The sequence below is a fragment of the Micromesistius poutassou genome, assembly GCF_964030765.1.
Source record: "Micromesistius poutassou genome assembly, chromosome: 20".
Taxonomy (NCBI): Eukaryota; Metazoa; Chordata; class Actinopteri; order Gadiformes; family Gadidae; genus Micromesistius; species Micromesistius poutassou.
The window spans coordinates 6,741,784-6,761,381 of record NC_140290.1 but is presented as its reverse complement, the minus strand read 5'-3'; the positions used below and the strand labels follow the sequence as shown (position 1 = coordinate 6,761,381).

The following is a 19,598-nucleotide window of genomic DNA, read 5'->3' as shown; positions in this document are numbered from 1 at the left end:
TATCATTGTTCAGAAAGGTATGTTTTACATATATCACATTTGACTTATGTTTCAGGCACTGCACAGTGTGCAGACCTATATCTTTTGGTATATTGGACAGATATTAACTGAGCAGTGTGAGGCTTTTAATGTATATATTCCAAAGTATGTACACTATTCCTAAAACAGCCAGTTTTTCACCAAGATTTTTGCTTGTTTTGCTTAATGGATAATAATCTAGAAAAGTGTTTGAATGCTATATTTGAGTGTAGTCAGCAGGACTCGTAACCCTAGCTTAAATCGGTTTTGCCTATAGAATATATATTAAAGAGAATATTTTTACATGTAGGCTTTTGAGAGTAGGCTACAAGTTCCTAGTTCAAGTACAAGTTTAGCTGACACAGTAGGCAGATTCCTTTTTTGGTGTTGATCAATATATATATATATATTCAAAACAATACAATCATTTATACACCCAACTATCAAAAATCAAAACACAGGATTCACCAATTCATACAAAGGAAAACATTAGCCTTTATTGTACGCTAAGACGCTGGTGTAGCTAGTGAAGGACATTCTACTGTGTAATACTGAAGCCTCAGGGTCTTTAGGAGGGCTGGCAAAAGGCTCCGTGATACATAGTCAACAGGTGAGTAGATATTTGATTGCCGTGTTGTTTTATTCCATTTATTCCAGCAGGGAAACCTCATGGAAGTAGGCTCCGAGCATCTTGGTCCCCTGGATGTAGTTAGTCCTGGATAATGGAGGGAGAGAGAACAAAGGATTTGCAATGTTATCTATGTCTCTACCATGCCATGGGGGGGGATTATATTCTCTTCACCGGTTAGGACAAATTCACTGTAGATGGTAATTCGATTGTTGTTTTGCAATTCATCAGGCATCAATCCAGTGTCTTATAGTGATTTTTATTTTAGATATAGGTCATTAAGGAGCAGGTAGCGCTTGCCTTAGGGCATAAAAACAGCGATTTTTGAAACAAATCTCTCAGCGTGATACCTGTTGAGCTTCTCGTTCTGAGAGTGAGCCCCGTCGTCTGAGGACCCGAGGGGGAGCAGCATGACGTTGCGTCCCGTGGCCTCCTGGAAGGTCAGCGTGACTGGGATGCTGCCGCCCTCCCGGGTCAGGTCCGGCTCCACACCGAAGACTGAGGGAGGAGAACACAAAATGGCCACAGCGTCACTCCCAGCTGCATTACTTTCTCCATAAATGTGAGGTCCCTGGTTGTTTGTTTGAGGTCCGGAGTTTCACTTCTCTTCACTTATATTTCACTTCTCCACACACAATTTAATGAACCAGAAATCCGTAAATCAAGACCCTTTTACATAGATAGGAAGTCAAAACATCATACAATTCATAGAGGAAGAAAAAAATGTATGACCGTGAATGCGAGTATAAAACAAAGATGGTTGAGGGAGATGGAGGATTAGGATACATTAGCTGAATTCATAACTAATGTATCCCAATGATTAAATACAAATAGTTCCCTATTGGTGGAGGGTATACCTGTCTTCATAGCCTTGCGACCGGCCATGTAGTGAGGGTGGTTGAAGTCAGAGACCCATGCCTTGGCACCGTGTCCCATGCTAACCTTCATCTTGTTGGGACTCCCCAGCTCAGAGAACTTCTTCTGCATGTAATCTACCACCTGGACAGGATGAAGAGTACAACATGTAATCTACCACCTGGACAGGACAGGATGAAGAAGTACAACATGTAATCTACCACCTGGACAGGCAAGGATGAGGAGTACATTGAAGAAGTGCTGAAATGGCTATGCAAATTAGCTGAGCTGATCAATAATTATAGTGAAGTCTCCGTCCCTTGAAAACATTGCATGATCAATATTGCCTGCAGACATTTTCTGTGTCAAATTTTAGTTCGATTTTTTATTTCTTTATTTAATTTAGTCTTATAGAAAATAGGCTTGTGTGCCTTTATGGACAGGAGAGTGAAGACTAGAGAGGGAGGAAATGACATGTAGCATAGCTACAGGTTAGGCTCAAACCTGGGTCTCTACAAGACTTATTATGTATGTGGTAAGCTACCTGTTTCTCCACCACTTCAGGGTCCATGTCAGGGACAAGTCGGATGGAGAATTTTCCAATGACTTTCCGTGGGATAACCGTCTTGGCCCCTCCATCGGAGAACGCCCCCTCGATGCCGTGAAGCGAGAGAGATGGATATCTCCAGCGATGCATGAGGATTTGCTCCTATATGAAATAATAAAAAACAATTATATTAAGATATTTCGACAAACTAGACCAGTATCACGCCATCCCAGCCTGTGAAGTCACCTGTACATGTGTACAAATATTCATGAATACTTAAATGTGTAAAGGCTAAATACATAATATCTACAACCTCCATTTTACTAACTGCATATTTTTTATTAAACCTTTATATTGATATTATTACATGATATCATATCAATATACATAAATAGTGAATAGTCTGTCAATACATTGAGAGTGCCTTCAAACCAGTGTCAAACTCCTTGCGTGTGTTAAAGAACCATGCTTGGTTAATAAATCCTGATCCCAATACTAAATCTGGGTTCCAATTCCAATTCAGATTTCTATTCTGACCCTGATTATAACAGGTCCCCACAGCCCTGCTTGCCTTGGTGGAGTGCAGCAGCTTGCTGACGCCCACGTCCTTGCAGTATTCTCCCAGGTCGAACTCGATCTTCTCATACAGCTGCTGCTCCTCCTCAGTGACTTCAGCCACGTTGTCGTACATGCCTGGCACCTGGATCCTCCCCTTCTTGTCCACCAGGGAGCCTGGGTGGACACATTATAAACATAGGGAGAGGCTTGGTTACTATCGTTATAATGTGGGGGCGGGGTGGTACAGGACTCTTACTGCGTCTCACAACATGGAAATGTTCTGGGTTTGAAACAGAGAACCCCAAATGTTTGCAAGCTACTTGTACCCATCCATGAATAAAGACTCCTAACCCTCTATTAAAGAAATGTTGCAATAATGTATGGGTTGCCAGGTCATAGCTACAGTTGGGAAGTGTGACACAAGTGTGTCACAAGTGTGACATAGTTGTGGTATGATAAAACCTGCACTATTAAATGATGTAATAAAAGTTTTACTATGAAGCAACTAAGGGTGATGATACATTTTATAGTTTTGGACATAAATACATGTTTGAACTCACCCATGAGTGTGATGAGGTCGGTCATGGCTTCATGAACGGAGCCGCCGAACACGCCAGAGTGAAGGTCCTTAACGCCACACTCCACCTAGTGTGAAGAAAGACGGAATGTTTGGATAAATTTGCTTTTCAGTTTTTTGTTTTCCATTGCAGTTCTTAACCAAACTTTTTTTTTTTTAACAGAAGGCTGGACCACATGGGTCCAGAAACACAATTAACATATACATTTTGCTACTGCATTTTACATTAACATTCAGCATACACTTTAATCCAAAGTGATTAACAAGTGAGGCCGGGGACAATCAAAGATAAACAATCAAAATTGGAGAAACACTAATATAGCTATAGGAAGGAGAGAGAAGGTTGCCGTAATTTCTTTGGGTGCTTCATGGTTAAATCTCAACACAAGTCAATGCAAAAGTGCAGAGTAGATCAACACAAATCAGCAACGAGAAAGTGTAAGTGAAAGTATACCTCCATGAAGAAGTAGCAGATGCCTCGGAGGCCGTAGGTGATGCAGGGCTTGGTCTTGCCCAGCCAGTAGTTGTCTGAGATACACACGTAGTCCACGTCCTTCAGGAAGGTGTCTTTGCGGGCGAAGATGAGCTCATCCAGGCCCTCAGAGCCGGACTCCTCCATCCCCTCAAAGCAGAACTTGATGTTGATGGGAAGGTCCTGTTCCCAAAATAACCAAGATTCAAGTTAATATTATGCTTGTTTTTACATTTAGATCTTGTACTGTTATCGATTGCTTTTGTTTTGCTTGACACCGACTACCCTGTGTTGTACTTGTACTGGTAATCTGATGAATAAAAGGATTGAAACTTCTTTATTGAGTGTCATCAGAAAGGAAGTGTGGTTTTCAAAGTTAGGAACACCTGACAGAGCAGGACATGAGAAGAGGAGTGGGGGAGGGGAAGGATGTGACACATTTGTTCGTGGGTCAGTCTGAACCCCTGAACTGGTGAATGCTATGAGCTATTGGCACTAATGCTCAAATGGGCAGGATTAGACCGTCAGAGCTGTATAAAGTTAAGTAATTAAAACTGTCAGCTAATAATAATCGTATCTCCAAAAGATAAGGAGTCATATTCATCATATTATATTAGGCCAATAGTCATAATTTAGAGTTACACCCCTTTCACTCCAATTCATTTGTATTTAAGAAATATGTATACAAAATAATTTGCTAAAGCAAGATTGATTAACAATAACACTAAAAGGTGTCTAGTCCCATGCAAGTCATATCTCGGTTTAGTATTTATTTTTAGGAGGGAAAAGACACTAACTTGCATAACAACAAATGAAATGGCTACCAAGTTAGATACTTCCTCAAAATCAGGACATGTGCCCAAGGAGAAACATATCAGATCATATCATAACAGCACAGCATATAGCAGTCATCCATACCTGCTTGATCTTCTGGTGTGCCTCGATACAGTTGAACCAGGCCAGCACAGGACCCTTGTCGTCCGTGGACCCTCTTCCGAAGAGCTTGCCTATTGGCAAGAGGTACAAAATATACACATCACGTTACTATAATGACATAGAGATGACCCTTTCATAAACTTGACAGTTGGTGGCATTCACGCCCGAAGAAGCTGTGAAAGGGTCACCTTGACTGCTTCATATGCCCCATTACCACAGCAACTCTAACTGGTTAGCAGGGAGGAAGGGAGACAGTCCAGCTGACAGGAAAGAAGGGTTGATAAACCAAAAATGTGTCCATACACAAAACTGTTACAAGTATAAAGAGGCAAAGGAACTGAAACACTAGTGTCTAGTGGAAAAGAGCCTGGACTGTGCGTGTGATTGCGTCTTTAAAAGTCACCTTCCATGTGCTATAGACTTCCTCATAAAAAATAAAAAAGGAAGATAGTAAGGATAATGTTGACTCGTCTGAAAATAATCACACCACTAGAATGTGGCAATGTGCCATCAGCTGACTGACTCCCACCAGATAATAAAATATTAAGGAAAGTAAGTTAGGGTTGTAGGTGTCACAGACATTGAGAGACTATTGAGGCCGTTTTGATGACCACTAGCACTGAATCATTGGATTAAAGAAAAGGGAGGTAGAGTTGGGTTAGCGCAATGTTACGTGATTAAAATCACATTGAAATAAATCAAAATAAATCAATTTGATCATGCTGGGGTGGTGAGTCATGTTCACAAGTGTGCAAAGTACAAAATATGGCAAACAGTTGCAAAGGGAATGTCGATGGTTATGCAACATGAAATCTATTATTTGACAAGTTTCAGTATCTCTGACTAGAATACAATATCTGAGTCAGTAATTTACATGTATTAAAGATTTAAGGATCTTTAAACAACAACCCTTGTTTCCAAGGGTTAGTTATACACCTGGCTTTGCCTGAAGTAGGAGATATGAAGTATTGCAGATGGACTTTGAGCAGGTCTCCAATAGTCAAGCTTCTATCTAGCTTGGTTACATATTTCCAAAATAACCACACATTTACTACCACACCTGGATGAAATATTTCATATTTGAACTGCAAAAAATTGTTTGTTTGTGTGTATATATTAAGACAATAAATCAGCAGCCGTGCATGACATCAACTCCGACCAAACTCGTCCAACTACATACTAACAATGCTCAGAACAGTCTGACGTTTTCACATGACTAACTCCCAACATCCTAAATTTAATCCTGGGCTTGGCAAAAAAAAAAGAAATATATAAACCGTAACATAATAAATAGGTGCTGACCATCTATCTCCACCAGCTTGAAGGGCTCCGTGTCCCAGCCATCTTCAAGGTTGGCCGGCTGGACGTCCAGGTGACCATAGATACAAATGGTCTTCTTGGCCGGGTCAGAACCAAGCTGGCCCAGGACAATGGGGGGCAGGGGGATCTCCTCCCCAGATGCAAGCTGGACAGGGACAAACACATCATAATCATAAGGGTTAATAGGCTAAATATATTATAGGTACTTTATAAAACGCAATGCAACTATCTCTTAGAAGCTGGAAGATCACTTCATAACCAACATTTGCATATTGATGTTTAATATGCAAATTGATCTTATACATTTGCTGCATCATATTTCTGCATAAATATACACATATATATATGCATACATATCAGAAGCTAGAAAGACAATGACTATTGTTAGGATGAATACATAGATGAAGTCTTAACGAAACAAAAAGCAAAAATGACCCTGGTTTTTTAATCAACAGATGTTTGACTATGGGCAGGCCTATTCAATCAACGGAATACAAATACCAGGTGTAGACAAAAGGTGAAAAGACAGAAGGCTCACCTTTTGTTTGCCGATGTCCACCATCTCTACTGTGCCCCCCAGTCTCTCGATGTCTTTGGCTGCCATCTCCATCATCTTCTTGATCTCCCCACGCTTCTCCGGCCAGGCAGACACACTCGGGACAGCCACCCATTCCGCCAGGCGCTTTGGAAGATCAAAACAAAAAGCAATTCATTAATTTTATTATTTTATTTATTTTTTAACGAACATTAATGAATAGAATATCCAACGGGACACAAAACTAAACGACACAGCAATTGCACAATTGAGGATGCTGAAGGTCCAATCGCTCACCTCAACATAGAGATCCTGGTGTTCGTCCAAGTAGTTGAAAAGGGTTGAGAGATGGGCCATCTTGTCGGCAACTAGGAGAGCTGTGGAGTTGAAGAGAAGTCAGGAGTAAAGGGCAACTCTGTCGATACTCGGTTTCCTTCTTATAGTGAGGATGACGAGTCTGACAGACCACACCTTCCTCACCCTGCTGATAACAGCAGCTTATAGTGGCTGTTTGATGTAATGTATCACAGACCGGCGTGTCAGCGAGTTTAACAGGTCTAAGGCCTAACAGGCCATTTCATATCAGAAGATGTGTTTTTTTGGTACTTTGTTGTTCGTTTAAACTTTATGAATATTTTCAGGATTGCACTACTCGAAATTGCGACACATGCATTTCTCCCTAAATAAATATCTATCGTAATGTTTGTCACAAATGGTCGGCAGGAAACTTACTTGAATGAGGTGCAGGTCAGGTAGTTCTTGTTTTGGTTCCCCTGGAATCAACTTAGTTGATGAACGGTAATTGAGCCGTAGAAACGGATCTTCCACATTAAACTTCCACCTCAGCTGATGTCCACGTGATCCGGTGTAACTGCGGGTCCAGCGTGGCCTGATCGGCTTAGAAAGTAAGCATTAAGAAAGCATGGGGAGGACAAGGCTTTCTATACAGGATAGCGACTCTCCTTCTATTTTGTGATGGCTGGCACAGTTGCACTACTAGTTCTTGAAGCCAGGCTGATGGATGATATAGTACATTTTCAAAGACCCACGAACAAGAACGAGCCGAATGGTCAGTAAATAGCGCCCTCTATGTGCCGGCGAGTGAATCTTTTAGACAACATGACCCCCATGATAAGCTGACAATGCAAGTTGTATCCCAGGGAGGTTTAGCCATCACTTTGTTTCAAGTCAAAACCCCTCAGCAGTGATCACATTTAGGGTGCTAAAATGGATATCCAGCCCAATTAAATCACTGCATGATGCTGGCATGATAATCTACTCCTTAGTCTTAGCGTCCTACTTAAAACTCCTGTTTTAACACTCCCAAACTATAAATTCAGTTTGGCCAACTGAAACACCCGTTATAGAAGTTCATAAATGATGCCAATATATATATATTGCCAGAATATATATTGCGGAGTAGCTTTTGCCAAGTATTAAGTGTTGGCTTCAGTCCCTTTGTTGTTGGCACAAATAACTTGTTTGCGTTTGCTCAATTAATTTGTCCTCTTTGCTGCTAGATATTAATAGATCAATTATAAGTATGAAACAATATGACCATTTATACACCCAATTATCAACAGCAAACACAGGATTCACCAATTCATACAAAGGGAAAATATACTTTATTTTAAGATGCTGGTGTAGCTAGTAAAGGATATTCAGAACTGTGTAATACTGAAGCCCCGGGGTCTGTAGGAGGGCTGACAGAAGGGGCTGTGATACATTGATAGCAGGTGAGTAGATATTTGATTGCTGTGTTGTTTTATTCCATTTATTCCAGCAGGGAAACCTCATGGAAGTAGGCTCCGAGCATCTTGGTCCCCTGGATGTAGTTAGTCCTGGATAATGGCGGGAGAAAGAGAAAACACAGGATATGTAATGTTATCCATGTCTCTACCATGCCATGGGGGGCATTATATTCTCTTCACCTCAGAGCAAACCGAATAATGATGTCACTGTAACTTTGTCACACCCACATATTCAGTGTAGATCAATGATTAAATTACCTGTTTTATTATTTAGTCCTTTATTAGACATGTATCCACTGGCTAACAGTGATTTTTGTAGGTACAAGTAAGGGAATAATGTGCATTAAGAGCCGATAGGGGTTAGGACATCTTGCTCAGGGATACTACAAACAGGGGGGGATCAAAGCCAGAACCTTTGGACTGGGAGTCAATCATCCTAACCACTAGACTACCCCATAGTTCCCATGAGTCAAATGACCAAAACACACCTCATCAAATTATGGAAGACTCATTATATTTAGTACTCATTTAGTATTTCAAAACATCTCAATAGAAAACTCACCTGTTGAGCTTCTCGTTCTGAGAGTGAGCCCCGTCGTCTGAGGACCCGAGGGGGAGCAGCATGACGTTGCATCCCGTGGCCTCCTGGAAGGTCAGCGTGACCGGGATGCTGCCGCCCTCCCGGGTCAGGTCCGGCTCCACACCGAAGACTGAGGGAGGAGAACACAAAATGGCCACAGCGTCACTCCCAGCTGCATTACTTTCTCCATAAATGTGAGGTCCCTGGTTGTTTGTTTGAGGTCCGGAGTGGATATTTCAATTATCTACACACTACAGTGTAATTCACCAGAAAACGGTGAGGAAATAATAGTGATATTATTATTCCCTCAAGGTTTTCTTGTGTATTACATTGTAGTGTGTAGAGAAGTGGAAATCCATATATCCAGATATAATGCTTTTCTAAGTACTCAGAGACTCTTACATAGATGGAAAGTCAAAATATCATACAATTCATAGAAGAATAAACTAATTACAATGAATGTATGAATACAATACGTAAGGTGGTTTGAGGGAGATGGAGAATAAGAAGATATCTGAAATGGTGACTAATAGATTGCAATGATTCTACACAAATAGTTCCCTATTGGTGGAGGGTATACCTGTCTTCATAGCCTTGCGACCGGCCATGTAGTGAGGGTGGTTGAAGTCAGAGACCCATGCCTTGGCACCGTGTCCCATGCGAACCTTCATCTTGTTGGGACTCCCCAGCTCAGAGAACTTCTTCTGCATGTAATCTACCACCTGGACAGGACAGGATGAGGAGTACAACATGTAATCTACCACCTGGACAGGACAGGATGAGGCGTACAACATGCAAGATGGTTGTAACACGGGAAACGGCTAGTGCAAATTAGCTGTACTAAGTCTTCATTACATAAAAAAGACATTGCATAATAAATATTACCTGCTGACACTCTTTTATGAAACGTTAAAGAAATATATTTGTTAAGATATTTGTATAGTGTGTGTGTGTGTGTGCGCCTTTATGGAAGGTGGAGTGAAGACAGGAGGTAGCAGGTTAGACTCAAACCTGGGTCATCACAACGCTTCTTCTGCATGTCGTTGTATGTGGTAAGCTACCTGTTTCTCCACCACGTCAGGGTCCATGTCAGGGACAAGGCGGATGGAGAATTTTCCAATGACTTTCCGGGGAATAACCGTCTTGGCCCCTCCATCGGAGAACGCCCCCTCGATGCCGTGGAGAGAGAGAGATGGATATCTCCAGCGGTGCATGAGGATTTGCTCCTACATTAAATAATTACCACAATTACTATGATTTAAGATCATGCGACACACTAGAGATGTATTACTCCATCTCAGCCTGTGAAGTCATAACTCAGACTGAATTCGGACCCTGATTCTGAGTGATCCCCATAGCCCTGCTTGCCTTGGTGGAGTGCAGCAGCTTGCTGACGCCCACGTCCTTGCAGTATTCTCCCAGGTCAAACTCAATCTTCTCGTACAGCTGCTGCTCCTCCTCAGTGACTTCAGCCACATTGTCGTACATACCTGGCACCTGGATCCTCCCCTTCTTGTCCACCAGGGAGCCTGGGTGGACACATTAAAAGCATAGGGAGAGTTTTAAATTACAATCGTCATAATGTGGGTGGTACAGGACTCTTAGAGCGTCTCATGACAAGGACATTTTCTGGGTTTGAACCCGAGAACCCACAATGTCTGCAAGCTGCTTGTAGGCATCCCTGAAGAAAGATTTCTAATCCTCTATTAAGGAAATGTTTCCATTTAGTATTTTCCGTGAGCATAATGTATGGGTTTATATGGGTTGCTAGATGTGGTTAATTCCCCTTCAAATAAGAAGCTAATTTTGGCTGAGGGATAGCTACAGTCAGGAAAGTGTGACATAGTCATGGTATAATAAAAACCTGCACTATCAAGTTATTTAGTAGAAGCTTTTTAATAAAGCAACTAACAGTTACGTTTTATTGTTTTGGACATAAATACATGTTTGAACTCACCCATGAGTGTGATGAGGTCGGTCATGGCTTCATGAACGGAGCCACCAAAAACGCCAGAGTGAAGGTCCTTATCGCTACACTCCACCTAGCGTGAAGAAAGACATAATAATACACGTTGTCGTTGTGGCAATCAACACTGATGCCCTGCTCTTGATTATGTTGAATTCGCTTTTCTGTTTTCCTTTACAGTTCCTAGCCAAAGTGTTCTATTACGACTTCAGGCTCACAAATCTCACATGAATGCCTTGCAAAAAAAAAACATCTATCTATCTAACTATTTACATTTACATTTTACATTTAGGGCATTTAGCAGACGCTTTTATCCAAAGCGACTTACAATAAGTACATTTGTCATAAGAAGTTAAACAATATATCGCTGTCGGTACAGTAAAGATGTTCATAGAACCAAGTGCAAGTACTAACAATAGCCAGGCTAACCCCATTCCCTGTATACAGCAGTGATAGCTAGCTACTGCAGATGCTACACAACTAAGTACATGCTACACAACATGCATGCACAACACAATTAAGTAAATGCTACACAATTAAGTACAATGAATGAATACAACCTGCATTAAGTGTGTTCATCAAGTGCCAGGACGTACAACAAACAATAGTGCAACAGACAAATAAGAGACTGAATGGCTAAGTAGGGTCTAGGTGAGCTCTGAACAGGTGGGTTTTGAGTCGTTTGCGGAAGCTGGTGAGCAACTCTGCGGTCCTGACATCAGCAGGGAGCTTGTTCCACCACTGTGGTCCCAAGATAGAGAAGAGTTGTGATTTAGCTGATCAACCTTTTGTTGCTCTTAGTGATGGCGGGACCAGACATCCAGCTGAGGTAGTTCAGCGGAGGGCTCGAGCTGGGGTGTGTGGTTTGACCAAGGCTTGGAGGTAGGCAGGGGCAGTTCCATCGACTGCCTTGTATGCCAGTACCATCATCTTGAATCTGATGCGGGCTACTAAAGGGAGCCAGTGGTGGTTGTCTAGTACCACACCAAGGTTTCTGGCAGTATTTCACAGAAGGCTAGGCCACACAGGTTCAGAAACACAAAGAACATACACATTTTACAAATCAGCAACAAGAAGTGAAAGTAAACCTCCATGAAGAAGTAGCAGATGCCTCGGAGGCCGTAGGTGATGCAGGGCTTGGTCTTGCCCAGCCAGTAGTTGTCTGAGATACACACGTAGTCCACGTCCTTCAGGAAGGTGTCCTTGCGGGCGAAGATGAGCTCATCCAAACCCTCGGAGTCAGACTCCTCCATCCCCTCAAAGCAGAACTTGATGTTGATGGGAAGGTCCTGTTCCCAGAAGAACCAAGATTCAAGTTTTTAATATTCTGTATTTTTTTACATTATATATTTACATTATATATTTACTTTTATTGCCTGTTTTTTTCTTTTTCTTTGCTTTATTAATACTGTGTATGTGCTTTGTCTTAAGAATTTCAATGCTCACATGGTTCTAAATTGGAAATGGTTCTCGATGGCCAACCATAGGTATGAGCCTGGTCACACCATTAGATAACCTTCAATGATTCAATTTTATTCTTCCAGAACATTTCATTACATAACAAAGGTGAAATATAAACCAGTCACAGCATAGCAGTCTTCCATACCTGCTGGATCTTCTGGTGTGCCTCTATGCAGTTGAACCAGGCCAGCACGGGACCCTTGTCGTCTGTGGACCCTCTTCCGAATAGCTTACCTATCGGCAAGAGGAACAAAATATACATATGATGTTACTATAGTGATACTATAGGGACGACCCTTTCATAAACTTGACAGTTGGTGGCATTCACAATTTGTCCATTCTCACCACTGGTACTAGTAATAAAGAAGCAAGGAACTGAAACACTACTGTAGTGGAAAGGAGCCTTTTGTGTTTGAGTGTGGATCAGAGTGGGATACTATGCATTTAGGATTTACTGAGGGATGTAAACAACAACCCTCATTCCCAAATGTATAGTAGTTATCAACCTGGCTTTGCCTGAAGTAGGAGATATGAGATATTTCAGATGGACTTTGAGAAGGTCTGCAATAGTCAACCTGCTATTTAGCTTGTGTGGGTGCAGTGTGTATTAAATCACCCAAACACATCCAACTAACATTAACAATGCCCAGAACAGATGTTTTTCCACACAGAACTAACCAAAAATAGGTGCTGACCATCTTTCTCCACCAGCGTGAAGGGCTCCGTGTCCCAGCCATCGTCAAGTTTGGCCGGCTGGACGTCCAGGTGACCGTAGATACAAACGGTCTTCTTGGCCGGGTCAGAACCAAGCTGGCCCAGGACAATGGGAGGCAGGGGGATCTCCTCCCCGGATGCAAGCTGGACAGGGACAAAAACCATCACCATCATCTTAAGGGTAAATAGGCAAATTGTATTATAGGTACTTACTTAACGCAGTACAAATATCCGGTAGAGGCTGAAAGAACAGCTCATAACAATCAATGTGCCCTCTTTATGCTTTATATTTTAATAATTTTGCATAGGCCTACATCTCATTTCTTTGTTTAATATCCTTATACGGCTGTTTTTGGCCATTGACCTCTGTCTCATTTCTTTTACCAACATATCACAACAAAATCATATGCACAGAATTTATAATCTCCCAAAAATACTTTCTGATTGAGATTGCAATAAATTAAGGAAATGTACCCTGGGTAGACAACGGTGAGATTTCAATTCAACAAGACGGATGCAACATAAATAAAAATGACCATTGGTCTATTATCAGGTGTTTTCCTATTGGTGGGGCTATTAATCAACAAATACCAGGTGTAGTTAAAATGTGAAGTTACAACATGGCTCACCTTCTGTTTGCCGATGTCCACCATCTCTACTGTGCCCCCCAGTCTCTCGATGTCTTTGGCTGCCATCTCCATCATCTTCTTGATCTCCCCACGCTTCTCCGGCCAGGCAGACACACTAGGGACAGCGACCCATTCCGCCAGGCGCTTCATAACGAAATGCAAACCATTAACTTGTTTTAACAAATATTTATGAATATCAAACGGGACACAACACTAAACGACACAGGGATTACACAATCGAAGACGAAGAAATTCCAATCTCTAACCTCAACATAGAGATCCTGGTGTTCGTCCAAGTATTTGAAAAGAGTTGAGAGATGGGCCATCTTGTCGGCAACTAGGAGAGCTGTGGAGTTGAAGAGAAGTCAGGTGTAAGCCAAAGTCAAAGTAGGCTATACTACTCCGTATCCGTAATCCGACTCCGTAGGCCTACTACGGAGTCCCCTCGAGCATTCGCAGTTCTCGATTTTATATGCTGACTAACCATGTAAATAGTGTTGAAAATAAACTTCCAAAGCTTTTCAATTCTTATTTGGCGTTTTATTAGTCCTTAATGTTCAAAGTAAACAATGTATGTACAAAGTAAATAAGGTTATAACCAGCGCCTAATCAATCACAGCCCTTGCCGTCTCCGTTGCCTCGACAGATAATGTTTAAAAATATTGGATGCATTGCGCACGTAGAGCTACGGAGAGGGTCTCTGACAGACTCTCCTTATCTACGTACAGCCCTTTACGGTGGACTATAAATCCAACTTTATAGTGAGGATGACCGAGTCTGACAGACCACACCTTCCTCACCCTGCTGATAACAGCAGCTTATAGTGGCTGTCTGATGTAATGTATCAGGAGGTCTAAGGCTTAACAGGCCATTTCATAAACTTTATTTAGGATATACATTTAGTATTTAACTACTCGAAAATGCGAGACATACATCAACGATATATCGTAATGTTTGTCACATTCAGTCGGCAGGAAACTTACTTGAATGAGTTGCAGGTCAGGTAGTTCTTGTTTTGGTTCCCCTGGTCTAACTTAGTTGATGAACGGTAATTGAGCTGTAGAAACTGATCTTCCACATTACACTTCCTCCTCAGCTGCTGTCCACGTGATCCGGTGTAACTGCGGGTCCAGCTCTGTATCCTGATCGAGGGCTGAGAAAGTATGGGGAAGGCTTTCCATACAGGATAGTGACTCTACTTTTATTTTGTGATAGCTTGCGCTACCAGTTCCTAAAGCCTGGCTGGTGGATGGTATAGCCCAGGGGTCTTCAACCTTGGGGTCGCAGAGGTACTGCAGTGGGGTCGCAAAATTATTCTTAGATTTTTATTTTTTTTGATACACATTAACATGAATCCAACAAATACTTTTTCAAATATACTTTTTCCCCTTAACTGTGGTATAATGAGAACATACCACAGCCTGTCATGATCTATTGCTTAATTCTAGAACACTCCGGGAGTTCCAGCGGAAGACCTGGAGCTCTATATCGAAATAATATAATATAATATATATAGACATTTATAATATAATATCATGGCCAAAGGCTGTGTGCGCCTGGATCAGTGGTGGACTGTTTGAAGGGCAGGGGCGAAAAAATAAAAAGGGCACATTCTGCAGAACATGGGGCCCCACCAGCACGCAAAAAGCTATGATGCATGTATGATGTATGATGAAATAGTCCTCATCCTCGTTAAGATTATACAGAAGAGGATTAGGGCCACACATAACGAAAAAAAATTTGTTCTGACCTTATTCTCAGAATTCTGAGAATTCTGAGAATTCTGAGAATAAGGTCCCCCCCGAGTCCACCACTGGCCTGGATGATATTATGAATAAACGACTGCTGGGTTCTCCGACGTCTCTGGTCCTTCCACATTAATCTGAAGTCGTGGTTCAATCTGGACTTCAGAGAGTTAAATCCAAAGTTTCTTTCCCAAATTCCTTATCCACCATGGCCGAGAATCAATACACGGGTCTTATTTTGCAAACCCGCACCCACGAATTACATTCAGCAACCAAAGGAAAATTAGACACGTTAGATGGAATGCCGGGGAATTACACTACCTGGTGTTGTTGTGGATATAACCAACATAATAATACCAAGAAATTTTAAAAAAATGAGTTACATATTAAACATTATAGTTACATGAAGTTTATAGATTTCACATGAATTATATGAAGTGAGATCTTTGATTAAAGTCCATTCATCGCCTTGTTTATAACCTGTTCTTAAATCACCATGACTTACCACATGTGTTTAAGAGATGAGCCCTGTAAAACAAATATTCATTTAAACAGTAAAGCATGACGACGGCTACAGGGGTACTCGTAGAGCACTAGGATGCATCGTTACTATAGCCTCAGTGGAGTCACCAGCTGGACATTCCGTGTATTGGATGTGTTTTATTAAAACACCCCTGTAGCCGTCGTTAGCTACGAGGGTTTTAACGACGTCGTTACGTAACGATGCTTTCGGGAAACGGTCCGAAAATTCTGCGATGATCATACGACGGTTTTAACGACGTCGTTAGGCTAACGATGCTTTCGGGAAACGGGGCCCTGGTCTTAGCCGAGTGCTAACGAAGTGTGGAGGGACAACAACCTGCTGAGTAAGATCCGCCTTCAATTCCCAGGCTCCTACATTACTTAGCTGCCTGACTCTGTGCCTGCCTCTAAATGGTCTAGCCTGTTCCCCCTGACGCATGCAAGTTAATTTGCCTACCCTCTTTACTAGCGGCTGATGAATTAGCTTCTCTCCGTTTATCATCAACAGCCTCTGCCAAACATTTCAATACCTGGTTATGATGCCACGTATACCGCCCCTGAGAGAGACTTACATTGCACCCTGATAGGATATGGCGAAGGCTGCACACACGGGAACATAGTGTGCATGTGTCATCCTCACCAAACCACTGATTTAAGTTCTGGGGAGATGGGAGCACATCATAAGTGGCACCTATCATAAATCTGATCCTGCTAGCCTCCATGCTCCATAGATCTCTCCACTTTATCTTCTTCTTCTCCACTCCCTCCCAATTCACCCACTGCCCTTGTTTTGCCTGTGACATTGCCTTAGTACATCTTACAATCTCCTGCTGTCTATGTATTTCCTCCACTACCATTTTCCTCCTTTCTCCTGCAGAAGCCTTACCCCACAAGGGTTTACCTACGTCCCTCCCTAAGCCCCCCCGCCCATGCTGAACATGGCCCATAATATCCCTATGCCTAAGTGCCGATTGAGCTTGCTGGACCGCTTGTTTTGGTTTCCATTTCCTCCCTGTTTTAACTGTGGGTGCAACCCTCCTCACCACTGGGTCCTTGGACTGAGTAAGAGTCATTTCTAGTCTAACCTTAGCACATTTAAATTCTTCTGTCAGATTAGATATGGGCAACTCTACAATGTCCTTCCCATACAAGGCTACGCTGCTTAGGCAGCCTGGGACTCCGAGCCACTTTCTGACAAAAGAGTTTATCATTTTTTCCATCCTTTCTACCGTTGACAGAGGAACTTCATACACTGTCAATGGCCACATTAGCCGGGCAATAGACCAAACTGCAGACACCACAACTTAAGCTTACCTGGCAGCCCTGACTTGTCTATCTTTGCAATACTGTGTCTAGTTTCCTGTCTCAATTCTTCAACCTGTGCCTTATCACTAAGACTTGCATCATACCACCTTCCCAGACTCTTCACTGGCTTCTCCAGAACTGTAGGCATCACCTCTTCATTTATAGCAAACTTATCTACTACCTTCCTTTTAACGATTGAGAGACTCCTAGACTTACTTGGCTTCACCTTCATTCTAGCCCATTGCAGATTGCTATTTAACTCATCCAGCAACCTGCTGGTGCACAGAGCGGTTGACGTCATGGTTGTCATGTTGTCCATAAAAGCCCTAATTGGGGGGAGGCGTGGCCCTCCCTGCAACTTCTCCCCACCCACTACCCACTTAGAGGCCCTGATAATAACCTCCATCGCCATTGTGAAGGCTAGTGGGGAGATTGTACATCCCGCCATAATTCCTATCTCGAGCTGTTGCCACCCTGTGGTGTACTCTGCCGTATTAAAACAAATATATCCAGAAACTAAGCTTTAACTAGGCTTTTAATGCTACCTGGGATTCTAAAGTAATCAAAGGCCTCCCATAACAGACTATGTGGTACTGACCTGAAGGCATTAGCCAAATCCAAAAATACAACGTGCAAGTCTCCTCTCACGCTTCGCTAACTGAATTTGGTGTCAAATCATACTGGTATGCTCTAAGCATCCGGAGAAACCAGGGATTCCAGCTTTCTGAACCGTGGTATCAATTAGTCAATTATTTTCAAGATAACTTGTCAATCTCCGAGCCACAACACTGAAGAAGACCTTCCCTTCAACATTCAGTAGACTAATTGGTCTTGTGACATATTTTAATTGTAATATTCCCTAGTGATACATTTTTACTGTAATACTCTCACATAGCCACATCCAGTAGCACCGAACATAGTTTAGAGGTAATTTCCCCTCACAATCGCCAGAGGGCAGCACTAAACACATTTGACAAATTAAGCAGTAATACTGTTACGAGCCCACATTAAAACGTGTGAACAACTAACATAATAACTCAAAGAAACGGATTTTCTGGAAAGAAAACGTTTTGGTTTATTTCTTTTCCATATATCGGTTTAGTTAACAGAATGAGAGGGTTGCCACAAAAACAGAAAATAAAGCAACCGCTCCCACCATAAAATAAAAGATCAAAGATCAACAACGATCAAAATTAATACATACGCATTTAACAAATGCGTTCTGGTTTAACACAAGAAAGAGTGCGACCAGGCCAGCGTCTGCCATGTCGAGGATGTGAGAGAAAAAGAGAGACAGCCATCTTAGAAGTAGGCAGGCTTATATACTTGGGAGGGCCGGCCTTTTCAATTAGTCACTCCAAGGTAACGCCCAGTCTCCTCCTACCAGGAGGAAGGAGGCAGGACCCGTAACAAATACTCTCACATAACCTCAGAGGGCAGTACTGAGCACATTTAACAAAGTTACAAACATTTACACTAGGGGCAGCAACGGACACACAGAGGAAGTGAGAAGAAGAAGTCTACTCACCTGTTTATAAAACTCGGACTCCGCCATTTTAGGTCAGAATCTCTTGGGCGGCGTATCGATTAGATGTAAAGCTTAGAGACGCTCCACGCGTGTTATATACGATCCCTCTCCTTTTGTTTCATAGACGATAGACCAATAACCTTAACCAAATAAAGTGAGTTAAAAGCGATCCTGTCTCGGCGGCCTTTCCTGGACTAAAATATCATAAGTCTAAACTGATTAATCTCAACTGAGTCCATCTCTTTGGGAATAAATATTCCCCCAGCCCTATGCCACACCCTAGGAATACTCTGCTTTTTCCAAACTATTCTCATTAGCTTCCATAGGAATCTTAAAACATCCGGCGTGCTCTTATATAATCGGTAGGGCACTCCATTGGGTCCCGGGGCTGAAGAGGCCTTTGCACGTTTTATTACTTCTTGTACCTCTTTCCACCTTGGTGGGCTATTGTCACACTGACTACTTAATTCACCAATAGGTGGGATATCTGCGGGAAGCACCATCTCTCTGAACCTCTCCATATCTTTGTGAACTCCCTCCAAGTACTCCTCAAGCTTTTGCTTAAGTTCCATAAGACTACCACTCTTCTGCCTATCAAATAATGACTTAACAAATTTAAATGGACCTTTATAAAGTGCTACTCTAGCTCACGATTTCTTCTTCCTATTTTTCCTACTCTTAGCACTGCCAACCGCTCCCTCACATGCCTGTAGACAATCAATACCTTGCTTCTCGTCATCTGTAGCTTTTCTCCACTGCTTCTTAATCTGCCTCCTCTCCTGGATGCTGTAGATAATGTCCTCCATTTTCTCTAATTTGCTTTCAGGCGTCCCTTTAAGCCATCCCAGAATGCTAACCAGATCACTATTAACATTTTCCCAAGTCCTCCCTTCTGCTGCGCCTGGCCACCTGACCCCAGGCCTATGGCCACTAATCCTCTCCCTCTTTGGC

The 19,598-nt window shown here is 42.3% G+C and overlaps 2 protein-coding genes across 3 annotated transcripts; both read right to left on the bottom strand.

Annotated features, from left to right (window-relative positions):
• Positions 1-495: 495 nt before the first annotated feature.
• On the bottom strand, positions 496-7,475 carry LOC311365004 (cytosolic non-specific dipeptidase-like). The gene is made up of 12 exons (XM_084484525.1): positions 7,179-7,475; positions 6,744-6,823; positions 6,450-6,593; positions 5,894-6,056; positions 4,574-4,662; positions 3,638-3,838; positions 3,167-3,251; positions 2,620-2,780; positions 2,046-2,210; positions 1,504-1,645; positions 997-1,144; positions 496-733 (listed from the first exon to the last, which is right to left on the bottom strand). The coding sequence occupies exons 2-12, from the start codon at positions 6,801-6,803 to the stop codon at positions 667-669; spliced, it is 1,425 nt and encodes a 474-aa protein (XP_084340651.1). The 5' UTR covers positions 6,804-6,823; positions 7,179-7,475; the 3' UTR covers positions 496-666.
• A 579-nt stretch (positions 7,476-8,054) lies between these two features.
• LOC311365541 (cytosolic non-specific dipeptidase-like) lies at positions 8,055-14,652 on the bottom strand. 2 transcript variants are annotated; one of them, XM_084485102.1, is made up of 12 exons: positions 14,531-14,652; positions 13,814-13,893; positions 13,548-13,691; positions 12,900-13,062; positions 12,350-12,438; positions 11,832-12,032; positions 10,735-10,819; positions 10,146-10,306; positions 9,839-10,003; positions 9,358-9,499; positions 8,760-8,907; positions 8,055-8,287 (listed from the first exon to the last, which is right to left on the bottom strand). In XM_084485102.1, exons 2-12 carry the CDS (start codon positions 13,871-13,873, stop codon positions 8,221-8,223), a joined length of 1,425 nt encoding a protein of 474 aa, XP_084341228.1. In that variant the 5' UTR covers positions 13,874-13,893; positions 14,531-14,652; the 3' UTR covers positions 8,055-8,220. The 2 variants fall into 2 exon arrangements, with proteins under 2 accessions (XP_084341228.1, XP_084341229.1); XM_084485103.1 differs by lacking the exon at positions 11,832-12,032.
• Positions 14,653-19,598: the final 4,946 nt, after the last annotated feature.